Source organism: Telmatherina bonti (assembly GCF_933228915.1).
Source record: "Telmatherina bonti genome assembly, chromosome: 9".
Taxonomy (NCBI): Eukaryota; Metazoa; Chordata; class Actinopteri; order Atheriniformes; family Telmatherinidae; genus Telmatherina; species Telmatherina bonti.
In genome coordinates this window covers 14713368-14740578 of record NC_136627.1, presented here as the reverse complement: position 1 = coordinate 14740578, position 27211 = coordinate 14713368, and the positions used below count along the sequence as shown (strand labels likewise).

Sequence of the window (27211 nt, the reverse complement as noted above, 5' to 3'; positions counted from 1 at the left end):
GAGCATCAACAAGTCTAGAGTCCTTTTTCTGGTGTTATGTGTAGTTTCGCTTCTCCTTAGCAACACCTTTCTCTTACCCCCTCCCCCGTCCTAAATGACACATACGTAGCTCGGTCCTCATGCAGCTCCACGCTGCAGTCAGAGCAGGAGGTGATCACTTCTGATACATGAATCAGACTGAAGTTGCCACTAAGTGATCCCGTCCTGATTTCCTGTCAGATATTAATGTCTACTAATGTGGAAATTACTGTAACATATTGTAAACTTCTCATTCGAGAATAACTTAGGCTGCAGCTGTTAGTTAAAGTATTTGAAATGACACTTTAACTTTGGGTCTGTTCAGTTTTGGACAAGATGTTTTCTGTTTCTTTTTTACTGTTTAAAAGTTAAATACATTTTTCCAGACATCAATAGAGCTTGAATTTACTATATTAATTTCTATTACTATTATTTGATTTAATAATCTCTTAAAATCAATTTAATTTTAAAAAATAGCTTTAGAGACAAATATTGTTATGCAATTAAAATATAATTAATTGAGATTAAATGATTACAAAGTCTGTAATTAATTAGACAGACAAGTATTACTACATGTTACTGTATACATGCTGGTCAGCTGAGTCATTCACGGGGTAAATTATCATTTTTGCTATGTGTTTGTGCTTTGGCTGTATCATTTTTACTCATCATAGTTCATATTTTGGAATGAACGCAGTTTGACCAGTCACAGCTGAGTAGCAGGAAGATATGCTGAGAACCCTCCCAAATGTAATGACACAGAGCAACACAGACGTTCTTCAGCTGAGGAAAATGTGGCAAAATAAGCAAAAGTCTGACAAGGTAAAGTTTAGTTTGTGTATTCTCTATGTGCTATGAGATATTTTTAGGTTTTAAGAGGGTAAAAAAAAATTGGATCATATGTGGCCCTGTTCTGTGGAATATTCTAATGCAAAATACTACTTATTTGTTACACTACCATGTTTTTAAGTACAACCCAACTACTTCGATTTAGCGAGGAGACCAAAAGTTAATGTATAAACAGCTAAACAAATAAAAGTCTTACTTTTAGTGGTCTTCTGGGACATCTTCACATCATGCTTTGACCTCTCATGTCTGCACAATGCATGAGCTCATCCTGAGAGATAGGAGAAAAGCAGACTTAACAGTCATATCTACAAACTGCTCAATAAAAAACAAGGTCAGTTCTTGAGTAATTTTTCTGAAAAGGGAAGTGTTAGAAAGTTTAACACACCAAGGGTGAGTCTCTGATCAAGACTAAAAATGATGTGGTTCATGAGTGCATTTGAAGTGACAGAAAAACCAGTTGATTTGAGGGAGAAATAAAAACCATGTTGAGATAAAATAAGAGGGGGGGGGGCGAGGATGATGAGTGCTGATCAGTATAAGAGGATCATGTGTGACTGATGGACAAACCGAACCCTGATCTGAGGGATATAATGCATCAACTTGTTTCAGATATGCTTTAGAGAGCTCAGATTATGGCTTAGATGAGCTTAAAGGGCATTTAACATGAATCACATCCAACTATTTATCTTATCCTAAATCTTTTCAAACAGAAGACTTGCAGACTCCAAAGTCTCACAAAAAAAAATAAGGACGGAGTATGTCTGATGTTCTTTCGTCAATGAAGATCAGTAGTAAACTAAATGAATGCTGCCAAAGGTCTACGTGTGAAAGCACTTACTGTTTTGTAAGAACTGTAATGTAATGCTGGCCGCAATATCCTCCTCACTCACGCTCACCCCGAGTTGGACACAGTAAAGGAGCGGAAACCACATGACCAATTAACACGACCACAGGGGCCGGCTGTGGATTTAATACAGCAATATTCTCTATGAACACTCAAGCCCTCCCTGTAAAACAAAATTTTCCTTTTACAACCTGAAATATGATATGAAAGTGCTACCTTCCGAAGCAGGATCAGGTTTCTCTGAGGTACTAATAATAATGAGCTGAGTGTTCATCCTGTTCAGGATATGAGGCTGGGCTAGCTTTCTTTCCTTTTTCCCCCGTTTGCCTTTTTTTTTTTCTGCTGAACAGACACATTTGGTAGCAAATGAAGTATAAACCATTACCACTTTCATTGTGTCAAGGCTGTTTTTGTAGGTTTTAACTAACTCTGTCAAATAATCACAGAATTTTGGAAAATTCTAACAGTATATTGATCACTTCATGAAAAAAAGAATAAAACCTAAAATAGTTCCAATTGGACTGCTACTGGCAAGAAAAGCAACCAGCTTAAACCGTCACTCAGGACTCCAGAATTTTTATTGGCTATACAGGTTGAACAGTTCAGTCTATACAAGGAAAAAAAAAGTTTATTAAAGCTGAGATGCAATTGTGGCAAACTAGAAATTTCCAAAAGATTTACACAATTTTTCACTAGTTCTGGTGCTTAAAGGCAATTACTCTGAAGGTTTTATATGGTTCCCTGCTCCAACACACTTGATTCAAATTAAATTGATATTTGAACACGGATTGTCCTTAAGCCAAAGCTCATGATCTTTGCTTTTGAGCCAGGTGAGTTAAAGCAGGGAAACATCTAAAACCTGCTGGACAACTGGAGAACAATGAACCAAACTTTAACCAAAAACTGTACAAAGACAATCAAATCAAATCAAACTATTTATACAACATTTTTCCTACAATAAAATGTAACACAACAAGCTTTACACATTATAAAAGCACTACAAAGAACAATTCATCAGCCCCACCCGTCCTACACACTCAAATTTCACAGATTTGACTGTGTACGTTTGAGTGTGAACGTTTAAGACGGATGTTGGAAATGAACACTCATTTCATTTTTATTTTTGAACACCCATTTCCAACACCTGTCTTATTCATCACACATGCACGTTGTAATATGTTGCCAAGCACAGAGGAGCCCCGGTACGGAAACACTATCACAGGAGCAATCAGCACCGGTAGTAATGTTTATTTTCAATCTGAAATCAGTGACAAATTCAACAGGTCGACAGGGACTGGTAAAGAAAACCACTTTTTCAGTGGCACAAAAGGTTATCTGCACCAGTTGGGCATGACATTAACACTGTGTATAAACCAATATGGCCTCGTCCCAAACCAATAAATTATGATGTCTAAACCAAACAGTACTAGTGCTAATCTCAGTCCTGGTGCCAGGACCTGAAAAGTCTCCACTATGTGACATCTGGACAACCTGCTTGCCAGGTGGGCAGGATTTTTCACTCCATTTCACCAGCCGAGGCATCAGCAGGACACGCTCCAACCTAACAGAGTTTTTGCCAACCACGTTCTCATTTGGTAAGAGGCCTCTGATTGACACAGTTACACTTTGAAGACTTTCTGTGGCTTAGAGGAAACATTCGCAGCACAATGACCTAACATCCTAAAAATTAACTCTGTAATTAAAAATGACTGAGTTTAATAAAGCTGCAGATGACGTCTGAGGGAGGAGGGGAGAAGGTGGGACACATGGACCAGTGCCCTCTACAGCTGCTGCTTGGTTCATCATGTTGATAAATACCATCCAAGCTGCTGGAAGTGGATGATTCTTGCAGCGTGGCACCTGGTCTATTGTCCAAAAGGTAATCATCTGAAGGCTACTAATACTCCATCAAAGCCAGGAAATGACTTAGCACTAAATACTGCAGTAATTTAAAGAACATACAATTAGATGCACATAGCTACACAAATTTAAAAAAAAAAAAAATCACACCTAGCAAATAATTGTAAATATTATATATGTAGCGCTAGTATTGAAAATAATAGTAAAACAAAATTGTAAGATAGATATTAGATATATTAAAGTATGTTAATTGAAATAAAGAGGCTAGGATCTGATTGGTAAGTATGCAAGCCTTGCCCCCGGCCGATCCATGACGTTCGGCTTGGCTAAACACAACCAGATAGCTTACTAATTTCGCATGTGGATGGACACGTTTCCTCCCATACTGCGGTTTCTTGGATAGTTTACCCTTTAAACCCCAACCTAAGAGCAGCTGAGCAGAAAAGTCTAATTTTTAAAATCTGATATCTTTATTTGGCCCTGGTGACAGGTCAAAATTATTGTGGCGTAATCTTCTGCTTTCTGGTATTCGCCAGGGGGCAGGAGACAACTATCATACGGTGCCCAACAGGGTTTTCAACAAAGTTTCCACGATAAAGTGACAACAATAATCTCACAAACTGTATGTATAAAAAAATAATAATTTTGGCTTTATAGGGTTAATTGTGATCTGGGTTAGTCTGGTGGTGGGCTGAGAACAGTACAGAAAACTGATCAAAAGATGCACAAATGAATAGAAGCAGACTAAAAAGGGGCAGGGCCATGTCACTGTTAAAAAGCCCTTTTCTAAATAAAGCCTCTCCAGTGGTAAGCCTGCATATTATTGAAAAAGACACAGGTAATTTGCTCATTTGTTATGTTATTATAAAATAGCTTATCTAAAGAAAGGATGTAGGGAGTATTTTATATTTAAAAATGTCAGTTATTGGTTGTGATATGTTGCTACTTATTAGTTAAAGGAATGACTCCTGAACCAGTTGAATATTAAACTTAAGCTTAACAGCTTACTACTAATTTATTTTGAAACATTCAAACTTAGCTATAGTGTCATATCCAAGCTATACAGAATTTGCCTCAATAGTAAAACAAAATAAATAAAATATTTTAACATCTTAATTTTCATAGAATTGCATTGAAATGATTTACATCTTGAAAAAGCCTGTTTTGAAAGGTAAACAAGGGCCAGAATCCTTTACAAAAAATTCCTGAATCCAAACAGTGATCCAGATCACCACCAAAATGAAATCACTTCTTAATTTTCACATTTCCAACTACTGAAAATTTCATGAAAATCTATCCATAACTTTTTGAGTTATCTTGAACAGATAAAAACATAACCTCTTTGGCAGAGGTAACACCACTACTTGGTAATGCTAACTTTGCCAACCGGAATGCTGGAAACCATGACTCAGAGGTGCTTTTGTTTTAGATGCTTAAGCATGACTGTTGTGCTGCCGTGGTACGCCAACTCTACGTAGCAGACTACACATTTCACCTGTATGACACTTTATTTTTGCAAGAAATATCCCCAAACTTTGGAAATAGGTTGCACCGCCGTTAGTTTGTTTTTTGTTGTTTAAACAAAGACGCTGCACAAAATGACAATACTGCCCCCAGCACCTCCTGTGGTTTGCTTGGTGTTTAGAGTTCTTATTCTGTCTGAAAAGCTGTGTTTGGTAAATGGCGTTAAGTTGCCTGGTGCAGTGTTTTATCTGTAAAGCCGTTGCAGGCATTTATAATGCGATGCGTCGACAATGAAATTTCGCTTTGATGAATTTTCATTGTCGACGTTGTCGACAAATCATTGCACCCTCAGTAACCCTATATATTTCCATTTTAAATGATGGAACTTCAAACTTTTTTAATGTCCTAGAGTCTGGTAAATGTGCTGCATGACTGTTGTGGCCTTGCTAATGTGTGTGTACTGTTCTCATTTTCTGAGGTTTGCAGGAGGTTGAAATACACAAACTATAGATTTACAAATGACTTCCAGAAAGTTGTAGAAGTCTTTTTGTCGTGTTCATTTTAGTACTTGTGATAATGCATTTAATTTCATACATTTGTTGATAATGCAATAAATTTAACATTTGTTGTTTTTTTATGCTTCTTTACACCATCTGTAATGTTTTAATGTTTTATGCAAAGCACTTTGAAATGTCTTGTACCGTATTTTCACGACCATAAGGCGCACATAAAAGTCTTAGATTTTCTTCAAAATGCGCGGCGCGCCCAATAGTGCAGTGCGCCCTTTGTGTGCGTGTTGTTGTTGTTGATGGTGTAATCGGAGGTAGTAGAGAACACCATGAGAACGTTAAAGGATGAAGTGTGGGCGTTGATCGTATATAAAAGAACAGGTATATGCGTTATGCAGAACACCTTTTTCTAACAACCCTGAAAATGGCAAAAAGACACGCTTATGAAGCACAGTTTAAACTGAAGGCCATCCACTATGCCAAGCAACGTGGAAATTGAGCAGCCGAGAGAGAATTTAAGATTAATGAATCGATGGTTCGCAAGTGGAGGAAGATGGAAAACGAGCTCCGACAGGTAAAGAAGATGCAGCTGAGTTTCCGTGGACATAAGGCATGGTGGCCCGAGTTGGAGGAAAGACGCTTGGGCTAACGTGTCTGCTGGCACTGTTGTCCGCGCTTTCGCAAAAGCCTGCATCATTTCAGAGGAGCCGCACGGCACGGAAAGTGACTCTGACAGTGAAGAAAATGAACCTCGCATGTTTGCTGGAGATTTAACACAGCTGTTCAATTCAGAAACAGAGGATGAGGACTTTGATGGGTTTGACTGATGACGATTACCGGTAAAAAAAATGTGAGTACCAAACTCAGTTTTGGTCCCGGTCTATTTTTAAATACGCACACTTGTGTGCTTGTTTTATCCGTGTGTTTTACCATGCCCGCGCCTATTGATGATTGATTGATGATTAAAAAATGTTTGTACTTTGTAATCAATACTTAAATAAAGCACAACCAAACTCGGTTTTGCTCCCGCTCTATTTTTAAAAAGGCATACTTGTATGCTTGTGTGCATTGAGAATGTTAAAGGGGAAAGTGTGGGCGTGGATTGTACCGGTATATAAAACCCGCGCCCTATGGTCAGGTGCGCCTTATGTATGTGTTAAATACAGAAAGGGCGCACATAACTGAGACTGCGCCTTTTAGTACGGTGCGCCTTATGGTTGTGAAAATACGGTACATAAAAGGTGCTATTCAAATAAACTTGACTTGCCTAAAGCAATTTAATTGAATTGCTAATGGAAGTAATCCTTAAATGCAACAGTATACTCTCAGTATCAGTCCTCATTAAATTACGACCATTAATTCTAGTCTCCTCATCTGATCATCTGCAACATGAAGCGGTTGCAACCCCTGGATGTATAGCATCTTCTGGGAATGGAAAGCACAGAAAATACAAGACATCCTTGCAGACACTGAAGGCAACACAAAAGCCAAAAAGCACAATGGCAGACTGAATGTGATACAGTGTGCAGGGAAAGAGACTTGGAGGGAAGCCAGCATGGAGACTGGGTGGGGGTACAACGCTGTGAGGCACATTGGATGACTGAAAATCCTCAGGATGTTTGGCACCAACTGAGAGATGGATTTATTCCTGTCAGAGATGCCCTTCACCACAGACATATTTAAAGCACTACTGTTAAGTCTAACCATGGATCAGCATACAAACGTAGACAGACCACTTAAAAAGCTTTGTCACACACTGTAGTGATTAAAGATGAGTCAGGCAGTTTTCACAAAATAGCACAGAGGAAGTCATTCTGGCAGAGACTCTTAATGGGTAATTTGTTGCCAGAGGCATCAGTTTTTAAAGCTTCTTCTGCCAAATTCCTAAAGAAATGGCAGGGTTTCAAAAGGTTATATGTAGATACTTGAGGTTTCCAGAGGAGAGTTGATCATTTCGAAGCTAATTTTCACAAATAAATTATTGGTCAACTGTTTGAACACAGTAACTCATTAAACTGGGATGATAAGGTGTGTTCAAACTTTTTATTGTTACTGTGAATTTATGGAAACCTACTTAAATATTTTAAAAGGAGTGCTGTAGGCAGCATGTTTGGTAGATTCTGAATGGGTAGAATCTATTCACAATAATCATGAGTAACTTAAAAGTCGCAATGACCTTCGCTCTAAAAACCCCTTTTCAAGTATTAGCTCACATCTCTTAACCAGACACACACCACACAGAAGTATAAAATCCTGCCTGTTCTACTCACAATGGAAAACCACCTCTAAAATAGTTAATCCTTCAATTTAATCCCTTCAAAAGCACTAAATCTGGATAACCAAATGTGAAATTTTGACCACTATTATGAAGGATGAACTAAAAGAAATCAAGGCCTTTAATCAATCTACTGTGAATATTTAAAGCAGCTATATAGAAAATGATTCTATGCCTATCCTACCTATACTAAAGAGATGAAAACACTGTTTACTTTTGCTTTTTTTTTTATGGTTGTCTGGCACTTACAGTGAGAAGGCTATTTCGGTTCTCAAATTTGTTTTTTCTTTGATATTTCGATCATCTTTGCCAGTGCCTAGATTGTCAGATTCCAGACAACTTATTAGTTTTCCATAATGATCCATTTCATCATCCTCATCTTAACACAACTGCTTATGAAACGGGAGTACTCTTATGAACATTTGAGTGCTGATATGTTGCAATAAAGTCAGGCTTTGTGTATTTTTTTTTTTTTTTACTGCTGTTCAGTTCAACATAGATTAACAGTAGTGCATTTAAAAAGCTTTTGGTCATTTACATTGTTCCTCAAGGGTAAATTTACATTTCATTCTTTTAAGAACAAATTATACTCAAGACAGGATCTAATTTTTTTTTTCTTTCATAAAGATTAGTTGGAAATCAACATTGTACCCTGGTAGCCTGGTTAACACCACTGATCAACAGCCAAAATCACCTAAACCGGAAGCACCATGATACTGTCCAACTGTTTTTAAAGCTCCTTTTACATTATTTGAAGCTCACTGTGTTGTTATTCATATCAGTTCGAAAGTTTGGGTAGTAAGGTTTCAGTGCACATCATTATTATTTTTTTTAATTTATTCTTGTGGTATTAACTTTTTCTCAGCTGTCTCGCTACTGTCTTCATGTATTTGCATACAGCCCATCAAAATAGACCTTTTATGGGCACTCAAGGAATATTCTTGACATTTTCTCTGTTTCATTCATATCTAGTCATTTGTATTTGTGTATTAATACATTTCTCTTTATGCAAGTGTGATTTGTGTTTGAGTCTTTCTTTACACTATAGTCTGCAAATTGCTGAGAAGGAAACTCAGACATACTTTCAGGTCTAGTTTAGCTTTTTAATTAAATTGATAAAAACTTGTTTTTTAGCTCAACAAGTTTCACTCCCTTTTTCTGATGGCCAAGATGTCCAAGTAAAACACTGTGCTTGTTACCTTCTCATGACTCATCACTTTCCGCCTTCTTGTATCTATCTCTTAGGTAAATCAGTTGCAGGAAGGGAGGAGTGCATTTCAACCAACATTTTTGCACACCCTATAGAAAGCTTTGAGGGGCATGTAGTCTGTGTTCAGACCTCAGACTGCCTCACTACCTATTTCTGTCTGCAACAGGGAGAGGAACTCTGAACTCGGATTTGAATAGTTTCGCAACTTGTAAATGAATATTTGAACTTAAACATGGGTGTGTCATTCTTAATTTCCAACGCAAAAGATCTTGCAGAGAATTGGCCACGGAGAAGTTCCCAACGCCCTGCGATGGACTGGCGAGCTGTCCAGGGTGTACCCTGCCTGTCGCCCAAAGCCAGCTGGGATAGGCTCCAGCTTCCCCGCGACCCTGAATTGGAATAAGCGGTTCGGAAAATGAATGAATGAATGTATGAAGTTCCCAACACATTTTGTGGGTATTTACATTTACTGGGTATTTACTGGTAAAGCCAGCTGACATATCCCTTCAACTGACAAAAAGATTGGGATTCACCAATTGAAGAGGTAAAACATTAACAATTTCATGGTCTGCGGACACATTTGTGGATCTGATAGAGGGTTTTCATGAAAAATAAATTTACGATTCATAAGAATATACTTTTGAAAAGAAAAAAATTTAATGGAGAATAATTTAAACAAAGAGATGTCCATAAAGGAAACGTGTAGTGATTGTTAGCTTTTTCTTTTCTTTTTTATTTTTATTGTTTACATGTAAGTTTTGGCTTATATTCATTTGGATTAAACTCTAATGCTAAGTTTGACATTCTGTGCTTTTCAAAAAAAAAATTTCACGCCAGCAAAAGTAAGTCCATTTTTTGGCTCTTGTTCTGTCGCTTTCTCTTTCTTTTCCTGACTTCCTCCTAGAGTGTACTTGGTGACTGACCAATGATGCGCTTCAAAATGGTCCACATGTTGTTGTCCAGTTCCTGGCATGTACCATAAAGAAAAACACAGCTGTCACATGACGATCCCAGTTGAAGCACAAAGTTTTGAAGTGTGGTTTCTCAACCTTGCAAGGCAATGACAGCCCCAGGAAAGATGCACAATAAAGCTGTTTCCACTGCACAGTTTGGTTCGGACTGGAACAGTTCAGAAGCTAAAGAATAGCCCAGCCAATGCAGGTGAGGGTTTCCACCTTGCCTAGCAAGGTGTCATAACTAGTGCGATGACAACTAACGTGATGCTACAAACAACTATAGAAAGAAAAACAACTACAGCTTGGAAAGTTTGTAGTTCCAGAACCATCCAGACCTTACTGTGGTTTTCATCCTTAACCTATTATCTTTCCAACATCAACTGAACTGTGGACTGAATGTAAACGTTGTCTTTCTCTCATGCTTGTTTTTGCTGTGGGCAGTGACATTTTTCTGTTCACCAATCAATGGACTGTATTGTGTAATGCCAGTAGCTCTGCCTGAACCATTCCATGCCATTTTCTCTACACCTTCAACTGAAGTGGGCCCAGAGATCGTGCAGCTTGGTTCAGTTGTATGGCTCCAACTAATTAAATAAATTCTTTGGACAGAAATGAATAGTGTATACTTAAATTCTTAATACTGGCAATTATATGTTTTCATATAAAATAAAATACAAAGATTTATATCATTTATATCAGTCACCCAACCACCCCTCCCTACAACCATGCACCTGAACAACATGGTATGGATGAATGGATGGATGGATATTTGCAATGCAGCAGCATACTGTAGCTCAGACTATGTGTGTGTCTGCAATTGTAAAGTATGTTTACACATTTCCCATTTTAGAATTCTCTGACAACTTGGTAGTTGTATACAATACAGTACTTTTAAAATCAATCTGATGTTTATTAGTTCTACTGTAAAGCAAGTTATGTCAGGTCCCAACTTTGAGAGAGGCACATTCGTTCCGCATTTTCGGCACAACCTTTTCAAGCACACTGAATCAAGGTTACATGTGTTTGAGCTTCTTGGACATTCTAGTCTTCATTTCTTCACACACTGTGCCACATCTGCAAGTAATTTTGTGTAGGTATTATCACTATTTTTTTTTTTTGCTAAAAACAAATGTGGTTGCAGATGGCACATTGCTGTAAACACAAAGTAAGGATATCCAAAAAGAGGAAAATGTTTTGGTTTTTTATGCTATACAGTTTGGATGAAACAAGCCCGCACAAAACACTGAAGTGTATCTATAAAGGGAAGATTTATCTATTAGTATAAACAAGAGGGCAGAGAAATATTGCATTAAAGTTTAAAAGAAGTTTTTAAATAAAGATATGCGATAAAAATAAATGAGTTGTTTCTCCAGGCTTTACTTCTTTCTTTGTAGCTGTCCTTGAGCTGGTGTGCAGTCTTTGGAAGAAGGGTGTAAAAGTGCTATACACATTTTTGGTAGTAGACTGAAAATGATAATGCTGAATGTTAGGCTCATGTCATTAATAATCAAAGTAGACATTATTAAAAATAAATAAATAAATAACTTGATATTCTATTATCCAAAGAATAACTTTTAGTCCATAATGTGAACATTTTCAGGACAAATTTGTTTTCATTTTATGTCCAGACAATGTCAATTGATTCAAGCAAGAATAAGTCATGATTGCAGAGGGCATTTCATACATTTCAGCTGATTAGCTTCAAGTTACCATGTATTGCAACGTGGGTTTTCCAAACATCATCACTGAAACAAAGTCTCAATTTTACGGTTGCTCCATCAATAAATTAATACATCTGTAATAATTTACCAATTAATTTCCCAGTTAATAAATAACCAATCTTATTTTTCATCAGATCATCCAACTATTCAGAGCAAAGTTTGCTTTACAATTTTAAAACAGCCACATGAACAGGAAAAAAAAAAAGACAAAAAAAGCTATAAGAAAGTTAATAGTGCTAGTTAATCAGTTGCATAGTCTGATAATCCTTTCATCATCCTGACGGCAGGCAGTGTTCAGTCAATATACATACAGCCACGTCTTTCACAAAAATGTTGAACATTCGCATCGCTAGTATATTACCTTAAAACAATATAATAAAAGTTTTGAATATTAGTAGATGAAGTACAGGCTGGAACAAGGAACAAGGGGAAAAAGTCTATTACTAAGAGAGTAATCTTCAGCTGGAAGCCATTTGTCTGAAACGCCGATCTAATTTGACCTTTTTCCAGTTGATCTCATCTTTAAACATAATTTGTATCTCTCCATAGGTTAATGGAAATCAAACATCAGCTAGAAATTGGTCTTATTAGCTGTTCTTGCTAAGCTTAAGTGAGTCTTCAGTTTTATGTAAACAATAATGTAGAAAAAAATAGCCAGCACCTAGATTTACCTGCTTTACAACAGTTTACACCAAACATGGTGGCTCATTTGCTTTTAATTTTCATCCAAACTAAATATTCTTGTAATCATTATCTACAAGTGTCATGACCCTTCTGTTGCGGTTCATGAAAATGATTTAACTTACATACATACATGAGTCTATTTCTTTCAATTTTGCTTCTAAGCAGGCAGACAATCTTACAATCATTTCAAATGGCCTTGAGAAGTATCCAGGCCTTCTAAAAGTCTTATTTATTTTTATTTATTTATTTTATTTTTGTACATCCGCTGCTTTTTCACTCATTTTCAGACCAGTACTCATACCTGAACATTTCCAGATAAATGGATCTGTTGGTTTAGGCAATTCATGCGAACCTATGAATCATTCAAGCACAAAAAGACACCTACTTAACTAGTTAATGCTACAGATAAGTTAGAGAGAAATGACGTATTTTTGCAGCAAAAGAAAAAGGGGGGGGGGGGGGGGGAATTCCTGAAGAATTACAGGCAGAAAACATAACCTCAACTGGTATGATGGGCAGTGAGCCTTTAAAAGAATCCAAGTGAACCAAACAAGCTGAGAGCAGAAGAAGTGGTTCGTCTGATAAACTATCTGCAACCCTGTCTGCAGACTGATGGCTTTAAGAAAAGCCAACAAATACCTGACACAGAACCTCAGAAATGCATCTGATCTTTGAGTTGATCCACCTACTACTAGTCAAAAGCAGAAACAGCTTCTATTGACGGGTGGCACTTACTGAAGAAACTATTCTTGAGGAAGTAAAACAGGGGAAAGTGTTTCAGTATTGCCAATCTCATTGTAGCTTTAACCAAACAAAGACAAATAAATAAATAAATGAGGGGGACGATCGGTAAAAACGAAAAGGTTTAACGGTTTTTCGGTTTAACGGTTTTTCAACTAAATATAGAGCAAAAAATGCCAGGACATTTTCTCTGACCTATCCGCAAAGATCAACGAAACACTCCCCCTAGATTTGCTTGTAAATTACTTCAAATAAATAAATAAAAAGGAGCTTCAGATATAAACAGGTTGGCACTGATATGTCTGATGCAGAATCCATTCCATTTTTAATCATTAAAAAACAAAGTGATAAAACAGAAACGGTTATAAATCAGTAGATTTGCACCACCCAAATTAAAATGTGACACCCGGGGATTCAGAGAGACCAGTTTAAACTGATCATCTTTGTTTTTAAGCCTTTAGTCTCTTGAAAAGCGTGCTAAAGTCCCAACATGCATGACACGGAGACTCCCCTTGCTCGCACGAAACGGTTTCAAGCAGCCCCACTTACCAGCAGCGCTGCCGGACAGATGAGGTTTAATCCATGGAGGGACCCGGCTGTACCGTACACTGATGTTGCAACCAAGTTCACGTCGCTTAAGTGCACATTCCCTGCGTGGGAACGGCAGAAATATGCCTGTAGCGCGCTCACGCACGTGTAGAAGCAGTGATGTGATGCGGGCATCAAAGCTCGTCCCTGGAGAACCACGTCGTGTCCGCAGACACAAACGGACCTCGATCTTTCTCACTGTCGGACGAACACTGGTGCGAATTAGGCAAGAACATAGCGGTTTTACTGGAAGGCTTTTTTTCTCACTCTCTCTCTCTATCCGTCCCCTCTCGCCCTCGCCCTTTCCTCTCGAGAAGAGCACGCATGCGCGCACATGAGTACACGCGCTAGGTCGTCCACGAAGATGGATCGAAATTCCATGTCTGCAAAAGTGAACAAGTCAGAACTTGGTTGTTGGTGCTGAAGTCAACAGGGTATAGAACTACCCCAGTAAAAAACTGAGGTGCATGAAAGTAAGCAAAAGAATCTCCTAAACCTCGAAGTAGTACAAAAAACATGCAATTCCCCCCCCCAAAAAAAAAAAAAAAAACAATACTAAAGATGTTACAGGTTGTTATTTTCATCATGCAGCCACTTCAGTGTTTCATATTTCTCTGCTTTAAATATTGTGCAGCCCAATTTATGTTGTGTAATACTAATATTTCCTTACAGTTCCAATACTGATGCTATTTGTAGAGGTAAAGTAGCACAAGTATGTAAATCCTTCTGATGACTATACATGCCTATCAACTGCAGTGCAATAAGAAGAATTATGATATCCATTCATCTTAACCCTCTTTACCACTCAGTCCATTTCAGGGTTGTAGGGAAGCTGGAGCCAATCCCAGCAATTAGCTGGAGAGGGGCCGCCAGTCCATCGCAGAGAATTATTACACCAAATCACAAATATGTACTTACCTATTTGTTTCTATGCACACTCAAAAATAGAGGTACCAGCTTGTACCTAAAAAGGTACAAATGCTTGTCGCTGGGGGTGTACTCTTTTGAGAGACATTTCTGTACCCTTCAGTTCTGGTCTAGTTTTGCACCTTATCAAGTTCAACCTCACCTTTTCATGTTGTGTTTTTTTATGTTTTCCACAGGATTAGGCCTGGTTCATTCCACTTAGCAATATTATCTTATCTTTAATCTAGAAATAATCTTCAAAAAACTCAAAATACTGACCAGCCATACACTTAGTTTGCAGCATCTGACCTTCATTGTCTGGTGTAGTAAATGACTGTTAAGTAGTGCTACTGTCATCACTCAACTCTGCTCTAGTTTGTAACATTACAGCCATTAACATTACATTTTTCAATGCTGCAGGTACCTTTATGGTCAAAATGGTACAAATTTGTACTTTATGTCACTTTGAACCTTTTTTCGTCGTCTGAAGGTGTGCTTCTGGTCTCTTAAAGACCAGTATTGTACTTTCGAGAGAACATTTCTTGACAATGTACCTATAGGTACAGAAATGTCCTTATCTTGTACCTCTATTTTTGAGAGTGTGCTTGTTTAAATACATGCCTCAGTTTCTCAGTCAACCTCAGTCAACAGGGGAACATTTAAGCCATCACCAGAAATCCTGCAGTCTGCAATTCCCATGATTTATCACTGAGACTTTCTGTGTGTCACATCTGGTTTTGGACATTGATACCCTCTTGTGAGGGAAGAGGTCTCAACAGATTCCTGAGGCGGTGTGTACCTCTGAAAGTTTATAGGCACCAACTGGAGCGAGAACCAATAATTCCTGGAGGAGTTTTTTTAAGCACAGGAAAGACACCGGTTTTTTGAAGGTAGAGTGGTTCGTTCATAATGAACTTTGATCAGCACATCCATCTAGGTAAACGTACCCTTGCTTAGTAAATATGAACAGCCTGTGGGTTGAAAGTGATCCACAGGTTAATGAACTCTCATGTCAATGAGCTCCTACTAATTCTAGGGATTTGTACCTTCCTGCCACATGGTCAGAAAACATCTGGAGTGCTCTGCTGCTGAATATTTGTCAGGTGTTGTTACAATGAAATTCAACAACAAGCTCAGTTATTCTACCAGTTAAGCTTGACGCCATATTAGGTTCTATTGATTAGACCAACAATGTTTCTTCTAACCTTTTCAGAATAAAAACATTGTGTTCATTAAACAGCACTGTCTTAATCTCTTGAGCACAAAACTGCAAATACAAAAAGCTATCGAGTAAAAGTGAAAAAAATGTTTACCTGGATCCAGGGCAGTTTGGGAGTTCGTAAAACAAAATCTCAGGAAACCAGTCCAGTAAAAGATCAGAAATTCCAATTACTGTTTTGTTTGTTTGTTTCGTTTTGTTTCTAATTGTTTTGTTTTGTTTCTATTTGTTTCTAATTGTTTTGTTTTGTTTTGTTTTGTTTTGTTTTGTTTTGTTTTGTTTTGTTTTGTTGTCTCTAACTTACATCTGAACCATCAAGTGAGTATTCTTTGTTTTGACTTCTTACAATGACAAAAAATATCTATATATATTTATATATCTTTCTTTCATATTTTATAAACGACAAAGCCTGTTTGAACATTTGGGTTCTTGATTCGCGGATAAACTCAGAGATTATTTGTTTTCCCTTCTTCAGATTAGCATAATTTCTATGAAAGCCAAGAAACTTTTTTTTTCTTTTACAGCACTTTGTCATGATAAATAATTTTATTTCTCTTGTTATCTGAGGAAAAAACAAACTTAATTTTCTCCTAATGATAGATTATTCAGAAGCAGGAATTAGAGCTCTTAGTCCATCACAAAACAAACCCAGAGAGGAAAAAAGTCTCTCAGTTTCCAACTCACTGCTTGTGAAACTTTAAAGCCTCAAATCAGTCAAATATGAAGGTCTTTGGCCTGTTGGAGGAAGCTGGGAAGAACCCACTCAGATATGGGGGGCGGACTCCACCCAGGTTTTCCCCTATATGTAAAAAGAGGTTTCCCCCAGAAACCTATCTATCTATCTATCTATCTATCTATCTATCTATCTATATATATATATATATATATATATATATATATATATATATATATATATATATATATATATATATATATATATATATATATATATATATATATATACATATATGGGTAAATTTCAACTATCATAAGCAGAATGCATTTTACATTGACAGCATTAAAATAATCTGGCAAAATGTCATTTTCTAGTTTACGTCAGATTCCTCTTATCACGACAAAGCAGTGCTGAAGTAACATGCCAACATGGCTGCTCTCTGCCTTCTGAGAAGAATAAAATATAAAAATGTTTATATCTATACATGATAATATCTCATTATTAAGTCAGTAATTTTTGTTTAAATCCTGTTTTTCCACACAAAAAGAAAAACAAAAAAAAAACCTTAAAGTAAACATAGCAGATATTCTCATAGCAACCGCACAACAAACAACAACCTTGTTTAATTTGCTCTTCTCTGATTTTGCCCTGAGAACCTCATCTCAGTTTGTAGAAGATGATTGAGCAAAAGGAAATCAACGTGGAGGTGAGAATGGTGTTAACAAAGCAAAACAGCAACAAATTCTCCAGTTTTCTTTTTGTTAAAACAAAACATCAACAAATTTTGTGTCATTTTAATTTCAGGGACGTCTTGTAGGCATGAGCGAGTTGAAGCCAGCAGTCCATAAAGCTGTTGTAAATGTGAAGATAAAGATGACACAGCTATTGCATAATTGCTCATAAGTCAATCTAAGATAATTAGGTTATAAAATATGTATTCTGAACAACTATAAATATGTTATCTATGAACTTTGAAGCTGATGTCAAAACAAGCTGGATATTTAATGACCGAGTGTTATTCTAACTACAGGATGATCAAACTTTATTTTTGCACACATTCCTTTTGGGTATGTTCGAAGACCTTCCTCTTTTAGAGTCATTTCTGGGTGTTGGAAAACAGTTCAATGACCTTTTTACAGCAATATTTGTTTTAAATCAGCGTCCGTCTACATTTAAGTCTCAAAACTGAACATCTTAAATTTGGGATGGGCATTTATTTAAAAGAGAGAAATGTTTCTCAAATATTCTGGTATCAACTTTGTCTGACATGCAAGGATTCTAAATAGGAGTAACGTTTTCATCTTACAGCTCTGTCAACTTCTTGTGAACATCAAAAGTCTCTGCAACTCCTCAGTGAGGTGAAATTGTTTTGTTCTTTACCGGCTCTTATTGTGAAAAACATAAACCGAGGTAATACATGTACAACATGAGAAAGAAGGAAAGAAAATATAAGTAGAATGAGGAGTAAAGAAGGATAGACAGAGAAATAAAGTATGATATGAACATGCATTAAAGAATCCCGTGTTTCAGCCGAATGTTATGGATTCCAACACCTAGAAAAGATTTTGGACTGACAGGTTCTGTTGATCATTTGTGTTGATTACAGCTTTAGAAACAACTGTAAGAGGTAAAGTGTTTTTTTTTGTTTTTTTTTTTTTGTTTTCAGAGGTCTTGTAGGTTCTCTGGTCCAGTGTTTTTCAACCACCATGCTGTGGCCCACTAGTGTGTTGTAAGAGATTATCAGGTGTGCCCTGAGAAATTCTCTTGTGTTATCTCATTTCTATTCAAGACACTTTGACAAGAAGACTTTATATTAATAATATGGGCTTTAAAAAAAAAACAAAAAACATTTCGGTTTGTGGTGTGCCTTGTGAGTTTTCAGTGAAGGTGCCTTGGCTCAGAAAAGGCTGAAAAACACTGCTCTGGTCCTCCCAGTGCACTTTCCAAAGTGTATGTCACACCTGCTGAGGAGGAGTACAACAAGCTGCAGGTCTGATCATTATGACCTTGTTCCCCCGCAGCAGCAGCTGCTTAGGGACAGGGCTTCCTCCCACACAGTGCATAGCTAACTCTGATAACACACATGGGTTGGGTTTGCTTTCACCTTGTCTGTCCTCTCTCTCACAGGCTCCTATTGTTCTTGAGAAACACCTGGACTGCCTGGACCTTTAATTCTGATCGTTTGACCTGGATTGCCTATTATTGCAGTAAAATAATAAATTATACTCTGCTTATTCCACTGCTCAGTCAGAGTCCTTCCTGCCTCATGCATGACAGCATGAGGTACTTTTTTAAATTTATACTTTTTCATAATTTGATTTCAAAGGTACATTTCCATGTATTATCTGCATATTTAGAAATTATCTAAGAGTTTACATGTATAAAGTGAAAGCTTTTCATGATTTTTTTTTTTTTACATTTTTTTGTTTGTTTCGTTTAAATATTGTCTGAAGTCAGTTCTGGTCAACTATTGTTACACATATTTTCATATCGGGAATTTTGCTTTAGGATCGATGGCATGTAAAAGAAATTATACCGATTATAAAGGATTTGTTTTACATCCACTTGTATCGTATTCCTGAAAACTACTCTACATAGTTTCAGTATATGGACAATGAAAGTAAATTCAACTTTAAGTCCTAGGAAAAGTTAAAAATCCCAGTTTAAGAAATGAGGGAATGGAAAAGCCTCAATAAGTTTTACTTTTAATACATTGTGCATGGGGAAATTAGAAAAACAGAAGTTGGTTTAAAAATAGATGTTTGAAATATCACAGAGTCATCATGAGAATTAGTCAAATCAAGTTTATTTAAAGAAAAAATGGTTAGTTTTTACTGGGAAATTTTATTTCTAATTGCTCAAACTGCATAAAATTAAGCAAAAACTTGCTCAGTTATTTATGAGTGGACTGTTTTTGTCAGATGAAAACAAAACAGCATTGTAGAACCCAAAGTTTACATTTTATTTTTATTTATATTTTCAGACTAAACATATTTTTTAAGGAAGTGCTGTAGTTTCATTCTGCAGCCCTTTATATACCTCATGGAGGTTTTACTTTTTTTAAAAATATATAGCTTTGAATAAAAAAGCTCCATATTCAACCTTAAAGTAAACACATGGTTTTGAAACTTGCTCATCATTTCAGAACAAAACCTGGTGCTGTTGCACAAGACTTGCACCCATCTTGTTTCTTATCATTGGGAGTGGTCAGTGTTTATCTAAAACCTGCTAAAATGTTTAGACCTCGCAGTCTTTATCAATAAACCCAGCTAGTTCTTTTTAAATCCCGTCTTGAGACACACCTCTATTCATTGGCCTTTTTACCCAGTATGAGTTTGCTTTTATCGCTTGTGTTGCTGTCAGAAAGTGCTTTTATAAATTAAGTTAGTTTGCCTTGGCTTTACTCTGGCACAGATAGCTGAGCTTAATCCTCAATCATAAACTTGCAGGTCGTCCCAAAGCATCAAAGCCCACCAAGCTGAATACTTTTTCATGCTGTTGACGGTCTCGAGCTCGTTAGCTCCTAGAGGTCTAAACTCTTGCCTTTCTTTCACTTTGTTTCTTGGTAAAAGTTCTGAAGTGTTGAAGAGTTATCACACATTCTGGTCTTAGAAAAGGGTTGGTACTGATTGTTTTATCAGCTATTCTTTTTTTATTTTGTGTTGTTGACTTGTCTACGCATGAAATTCTGTATTTGGACAGTTATATAATTGAATGTTTATTTAATAGCGATGTATTTGCAATATCCAATTACATATAAAAATAGAGAACAGAAGAAAACAGACAACTTATATGATGAATCATACCGTAGTTATTTGATTTTTGTCATCTGTAGGTTTTGTTTATTTACATTGCTCATTGTTTGTTTGCTTTATGTATTTATGTTGTTGGTATGTCAGCCTGGATGGATGAGAAAAAAAGTTTTATTTGCAAATGTGACTGAATTACCCCAGAAGGGATAGGCTGAGTTGGAAAGCCAACATGAAAATAAAATATTCATTCATTCAGTCATTTGTAAAATCAAGGTTTTGTGAGAATTTTACCGTGATATATATATATATTTTTTCACTCAGCAAACTTTGGATTTTTTTCTTACCTTCATAGAAATCCATTTTACATTTGAATCAAAGGAAATTCCTGCCATTTAAATTTGAGATATATATTCTTTAATTCAGTAAACAAGAGTCATATTCTGATCAAACTTTATCAGGTTGTTTCCAGCTCTATACATGACATGTTTGTGTGAAAAACAAAACTGCCTTCTCCATGACACTACAGCAGGGGTGCCAAAGTCCAGTCCAGATCTACCATCCTGCAACCTTTAGATGCAACCCATATCCAACACCTGAATCAAATGGCTCACTTCACTCCTCCACATGTCTATCAGCTCTGCAGAGGCCTTGTAACAGGTCATTCATTTGATTGACCTGTTGCATCTAAAAATCGCAGGATAGTAGATCTTGAGGACATATTGGGCAACTTCAGCTTTGGTTGAAAAACAAAACACAAGTTCAGGAAACATCTACAGTTTTGTTTCACTTGCACTGAAATGATTTCCTGTCAAAGGTAATATGCATAAACGGAAACAGAGACTGGGGTGGAGGAGGTGGTTGAAATGTCAGTAAGATGTGCTGGCTTCTAAAGTGCTGCTTTAGGTAAGTACAGGAAATGCAGCTAACCAGTATCAACTGTAAGCCCATAAAATGCAGTTTATTTATAATTTCATTCATTTGAGTGGTAAAAGTAAAGAAATATTTGCTGTCACTGACAAAACTATGCAATCAATATGCCTTGACAGCATCACAGGCGTATAATCAGAACACATCAAAGGTTTTTAAACAAACCCAAATTTCAGTTTTCATTTGAAACGGAAAGTTTAGCTACTATAAAATAGTCTTTTGGGGTCTTTTGCAATTTTTGATTATATTTATAGATAATTTCCTTTTAATTACATGAGCTAATGTCTTTCATTAAATCTTACAATTTTAAAATAAATCAATCTCAAAAGTAAAGGGAGGAACTGTATTTTTTTTTTATCTGGGAATGAAGCACTGAACAAAACTCAATCCTATTTTGTCCAACGTATTTAACTTCAGGAGTCACAGGTTGTTCCTCTTTAACATGAAGAATAAAGAGGCTCTCATAAATATTTGTGTAATTTTTATGGGAAAGTGAGACGGTTTTGTCTGCTCTGAATAACTGTTCAGACTGCTCCCTGCGTCTTGTGTGTGAGGATTTATCATGGCAAAAGCAGAAAGCTTTCTGGAACATCTGTGCCTTTTAGAGATTAGTTAAAACATTTTTGTGGCGATGTTGGCTCGCCACAAAAGAGGCGATTATCAAGGGCTTTTTACGGTGGTGTAAAATGTCTGCTTTAGTTTATGGGGGGAAGGGGAAGTGAAGGATACAGCCTCAATAAAAACTAGGACATGCAGCACCACTGCCGTGGAGACAAAATGACAGAAAATCCTGCTTACATTAAAAAATACAGTAGCATAAAAAAAGAGAGGTTTGGTTGGTTGAATGAGTACATCATGAATAAGTAAGTAATAAGTATCTATGGTCTGTTATGCTTGATTGACAAGGAACGTAATTATAATAAACATATAAAAACTAAAACAAAAATTTGCTGTGAATTAAAAAAAAAGAGGCAAATTTTTTTTTTTGTTCCCATTACATAGTCAGGATGGATGACTGTTCATCCATCTGTGTTCTGCAGGAGCCAGTTCAGACTGGTGTTCGCCACAAGGCAAGGTGCAACCTGGTTGTTCCATTTGCTCCTGCGGATGGATGCACAGGGAGACTGGAGATTTCCCACAGAGATATCAGCCCGCAGGCAGCATGTCATAAATACCACTAGATGAAATCTATCAGTCTGACAGATGGCTGACTTAAGAACTATGTTTTACATAAAAAGTGAAAACAGCTTATTATGGGAGGTTGTTTCCAACAGTTTAACACAAATTAGTTTGGTTTAGCGCATTAGATCAACATTCTCAACATACACATCCAGTGCTGAAATTGCACAGTCTAAAAAAAGTAACTTAAAATCTCTTTGAATCCCTGCAGAATGCAGCAACAGGATCACAAACATTAGCTCTGCCATCTGCACCAATGCATTTACGTGTAGAACTTTTTGCACTTCAACAAATTAAATCAATTACGATCACTTAAAATGTTAGTGAAGCTTTCATCTCTCCTCTGCATCACTTCCAGCAGAAAAGATGTGCCAGTGGATTCATACTTGTACAGTTCTCCTTCTTGTGAGCTGCCTTCTTCCTCTAAGCCACTGTGTCTGAGTGGCCAGAGCTGAGCTTCATCTCTTTCTTGATCAGGGTCTCCAGATCTAGAGAGGAAAAAGGAGAAGAAACCATTTTTCTCTAAACAGTTTGATTTATTGCAGCTTATTTGATTTTAGTTCCCAAAATTTGACCAAACTATTAGAGTGCATAGCCAAACATAATGATTTCCATTACTTACAGCTGTGCACAGTCTTGTTGACAATACTAAAGCCTTGGTCTGGGTACTTGTTCAGGTCAATGTAGTAGTAAAACTTCAGCTCCTGTGGATACTGAGAGTGTGACAGGTTCTGAAGCATGGGGATCAATCTATTGGACATAGGCCCCTCTGCCAGAGCCTGGTGCATCATATAATTGCACCATTCATCCTGCACAAAGCTGGGTGTGATAAGTAGAGCCCATACGTGGCTGTCCCGCACAGCCTGACAAAATTCTGTAAAAGTAACACCTCCTGGACAAGCATCCCTCTGCCATAGAAAGCATCTGAGACTGCGGGGCGCAGCTTCAAGGAACAAAACCAGGCGAGTGGCCTCTTCAATGTCTCCGTGGGCAGAACTGTGGCACACAAACACATCATATTTCCGGCTCCATCTCACGTCAGATTGCAGAGCAATCTGTAGCTGTTGCGATTTAGATGGAGCTGTTGCTGAAGAATGCAGCGATAGCGTTGACGGAGAAGAGACGCTGCTGGGAGATGTCTCTGAGTTTTTGGCAATTTTATCCTGTTGTGTGGACAAAGCTTCTTTTGATTTGAAGAGCTTTTGGAGCCAACCTGAAAGAAAAGGGGAAAATGAGAGAAATTTCTGACTTGATCAGACATTTTCAAAAGCAGAGAAATCATTAGGGGTGTAACTTTGCTGCACGTTGTGCAATAAAACTGTGTAATGTTTGGCTCCACATTGTTTAATCCTTATATGTTGTAACATGTTTTACAGTGACTGAATCATGTGTTATGTTCCATTTTAGTGTTTTAAGTGACACCTCATGGAGGTCTTTTTAGTTGTTCTTTTAAATATTAAAGAAACGGCTAACTAAACAGCGAAAATGTGATTATCATTGATAAAGTAGGTGCTCTGTTTTGTTTTTTTTTTATTTGATTTGATTTCTAAATAACACTTGCTTTTCCTGTTTAGGTACAACCTTTGAGTGGTGTTGACTTCTGTATTTGTTGGGTTAGCTCTAGAGAGAGCTCAGTACTTTTTTTTATATCATTATTAATGAAAGAAATGCATATGAATAATTATTACTTCATCACTTCTGTTACCTGTACACAGACTAAGGCACAGGGAGAAAAAGGATGGCAAAAAATCTGCTGAGGAGGAATTTAACAAGAAGTCTGACACTTAAAAATGTTGTGATCTGTTACTATTTTCAAGTAGTGTAAGCAGCTACCATGACAATGCCCTGTCCATTAGAGGAGACATGGAGATCCAGAGATGGAGAAGAAAAGTCAAATGGACTGAGGCTCCAGATCCAGAGAAATTCCTTCCACTAGTGTGTCTAATTTAGTTAACAAAGCCACGTGACCAAACAGATGATATTTATCACCAATTAATGTGAAGACATCACAGATAAATTTGGAGTTTAAAACAAATGAATAAAGAACTTGATCTGATTATAAATATCCTTTTTTTTCAGATTTTGGTGTGAGATTTAAAGTCTTTCTTGGGTTATTGTACTGTATTCTGCATGAAAATAGAACTAAAGGCATAAAACCATATCCTGGTTGAATGCATCAGAGCAGCTCTTAGTTTAATGAACTTTCTTTAGACCTGCAACAGGATGCTTTGTGGAGTGATATTTCGATGCAAGAATGTTTCAGGTTCAATCTTGGCTAGTTCATTTTTATATAAACATTGTGTTCCCCATTTGCATGTGTGACTTTTATCCACTGGCTAAAAAAAATACGTCTTAATTGGTTATTTTATATTAATCCTATAAGTTAATATGATGTGACACAAAAGAGGATAAAGAGAGTACAGAAAATATACATGAATAAACATACAAGTTTTTCTAATAGAAAGCAAAATCAGGTGGTTTTTCTGTTCAAACATTTAGCATTAATACTGCTCTCTGAAACATTGTTTTATGTAGAACGGTGTGTGTGTGTGTGTCTGTTACTTTTGTGTGGGTATGTTTTTTTTCTCCATATTTGTTAATATAACTATTTTTAGGCATATGTTACAATGATAAATTTATGGTCATGTAGATTTGATGGGAAAGTTTGGGGGAAAGTAGAGGTGATGTGGAGGCGCTGTTTATCACATTTTTAATGTAAAGCACTTTGAGTTGCATTTCAGGTATGATAAAGTCCTCTATAAATAAAGTTTGATTTGAATTAATGTAATTGTATCCAGAAGAGCTAGGCTGAAGCACAATCTAGTCATGCTTACTTCCTCCATGCCTCTAGCAACTTCATTCATTCATTTTCCAAACTGCTTATTCCAATTCAGGGTCGCGGGGAAGCTGGAGCCTATCTCAGCTGGCTTTGGGCGACAGGCAGGGTACACCCTGGACAGCTTGCCAGTCCATCGCAGGGCCACACACAGAGAGACGAACAACCACACTCATGCTCACACTCACTCCTAGGGGCAATTTAGGGTGACCAATTAACCTATCATGCATGTCTTTGGATGGTGGGAGGAAGCTGGAGTACCTGGAGAGAACCCACACATACACAGGGAGAACATGCAAACTCCACACAGTAAGGCCACTGACCAAACCAGCCAAGGATTGAACCAGCGACCTTCTTTCTGTGAGGCCACAGTGCTAACCACTGCGCCACCGTGCAGCCCGCCTCTAGCAACTTTGTGTCTAAAATAACATCACAGTAACTGAAGATCATTATAATAAACTGCTGTTCAGCAGTTTTGTTTTTTTTAACTCCTTGCAATATAATTTCTGCATTGACTTAAAGGAACAACATTGAATGTGTTTTTTTGGAATACATCTGCATTTTTTTTTATTTGATATGAATGGATGCGTTGCGTTAAATCAGCTTGTGACATTGTCTCATATCAAATCAACATTGTATCGCAGCACAGTGTGTGTTTTAGAATTGATTTGATCCATTGCATTGTTTTCTACTGAATCTATGTAATCTTGATCAATTGACACACTTTCCCATTAAATTCAGTGAATAAATGTTTCATATCTTATATTACATCATATCATACCATCATCAAACTTGTGATATACACCCTTAGGAACTACACTAATCCCTTCCAGGAAAATGCTGCTGCAGAGAAACGGCTACTCAAACATGTGGAAGGATTTAGAAGGATTAAACAAATTGTCTCTGGGTGACGATTTTTATCTTACTGACCAGAACACTGAGTCATAATGGAAAAGCATGCAGCTTGTCCAGATGCATGGTCAGGAATTGGCTGCCCCCCTGAATAAATCATCCGCCCTATATCTTACAACATCACAGCATATGAATAAGCACTGGCTGCCACAGACTCATAAAATCCACAGCTGGGTGTCAAAGGGGCATTTAGAGGGCAAAGCCTCCATTGGAGAAGTAACTCTGCTCCTTTAAGTCTGTGGAGCTTTAAGTCTAATTACCTAATCCTATTAATATTGATGAATCATTTGCTTTTTTCCGCTGTGAATGATTTTTCTGAAAATAAAACCTGTAATATGCAAAAAAAAAAAAAAAGTATCAGCTAGTACACATTTCCGAATGATTAAGGAAATGAAAATAAACATTGAAAAGGAAAATAGTAAGGCTTAGCACCTTCTCTTACCATGCATGTTAAGATCATCATGCCTGTCAAGCTCCCCTCCAAAATAATTCCAGTTAACACTTGCTTAATGCTGTGTTACAATACATTTTCTCTGATCAGTAAATGATCGTAACAGAAAGAAATCCAACACTGACATCACATAAAAAGAGGAAGTTACTGTTTGCAGAGAGAGACGCCCATACGAGTGCAACCCTGTTTCCAATGCAGTTTCTGTCAGACGTTATGTCTCACTGAGCAGGCAGTGAATCTTTTTCTTAACAAATATTTGGACAGATACACAGAGCCCATTGACATTTGGTATGTCAGGTTATCTGAATAATGTTCATCTAAAAACTAGAATTTGTTTGGGTAGAATAAGAAACATTTCTTGTTTAATGTCATTTTACTATGAAGAAATAAGAACAGGAAGGAGAATGGAAAGAGGGAAAGCAAAACCTTAATGCAAACCAAGAGTTTTTGACCTCAAATCCCCTGAGAACAATCTGGTTTTCAGTCACAGCCATCATGAATATCTGCCTGATTTGACGCTGGTCTGACTCATATTTGTCATTTATAGGTGAATTCCCATGTTTCAACTGAAATAATACAAAGAAACAAAATGTTGAATTTATAAAGCTGAATTCTTATACATGTTAGTGGATTT

At 37.0% G+C, this 27211-nt stretch overlaps 1 protein-coding gene across 1 annotated transcript in view; it reads right to left on the bottom strand.

Annotated features, from left to right (window-relative positions):
* st3gal4 (ST3 beta-galactoside alpha-2,3-sialyltransferase 4) overlaps positions 1–13921 on the bottom strand; it is a 29453-nt gene extending 15532 nt beyond the window's left edge. The window contains exons 1-2 of the mRNA XM_079246918.1: positions 13681–13921; positions 1064–1135 (exon numbers count right to left, since the gene is read on the bottom strand). Coding sequence (XP_079103044.1) covers positions 1064–1085 — 22 coding nt within the window. The 5' untranslated portion in view covers positions 1086–1135; positions 13681–13921. The remainder of the gene's footprint in view (positions 1–1063; positions 1136–13680) is intronic.
* Positions 13922–27211: the final 13290 nt, after the last annotated feature.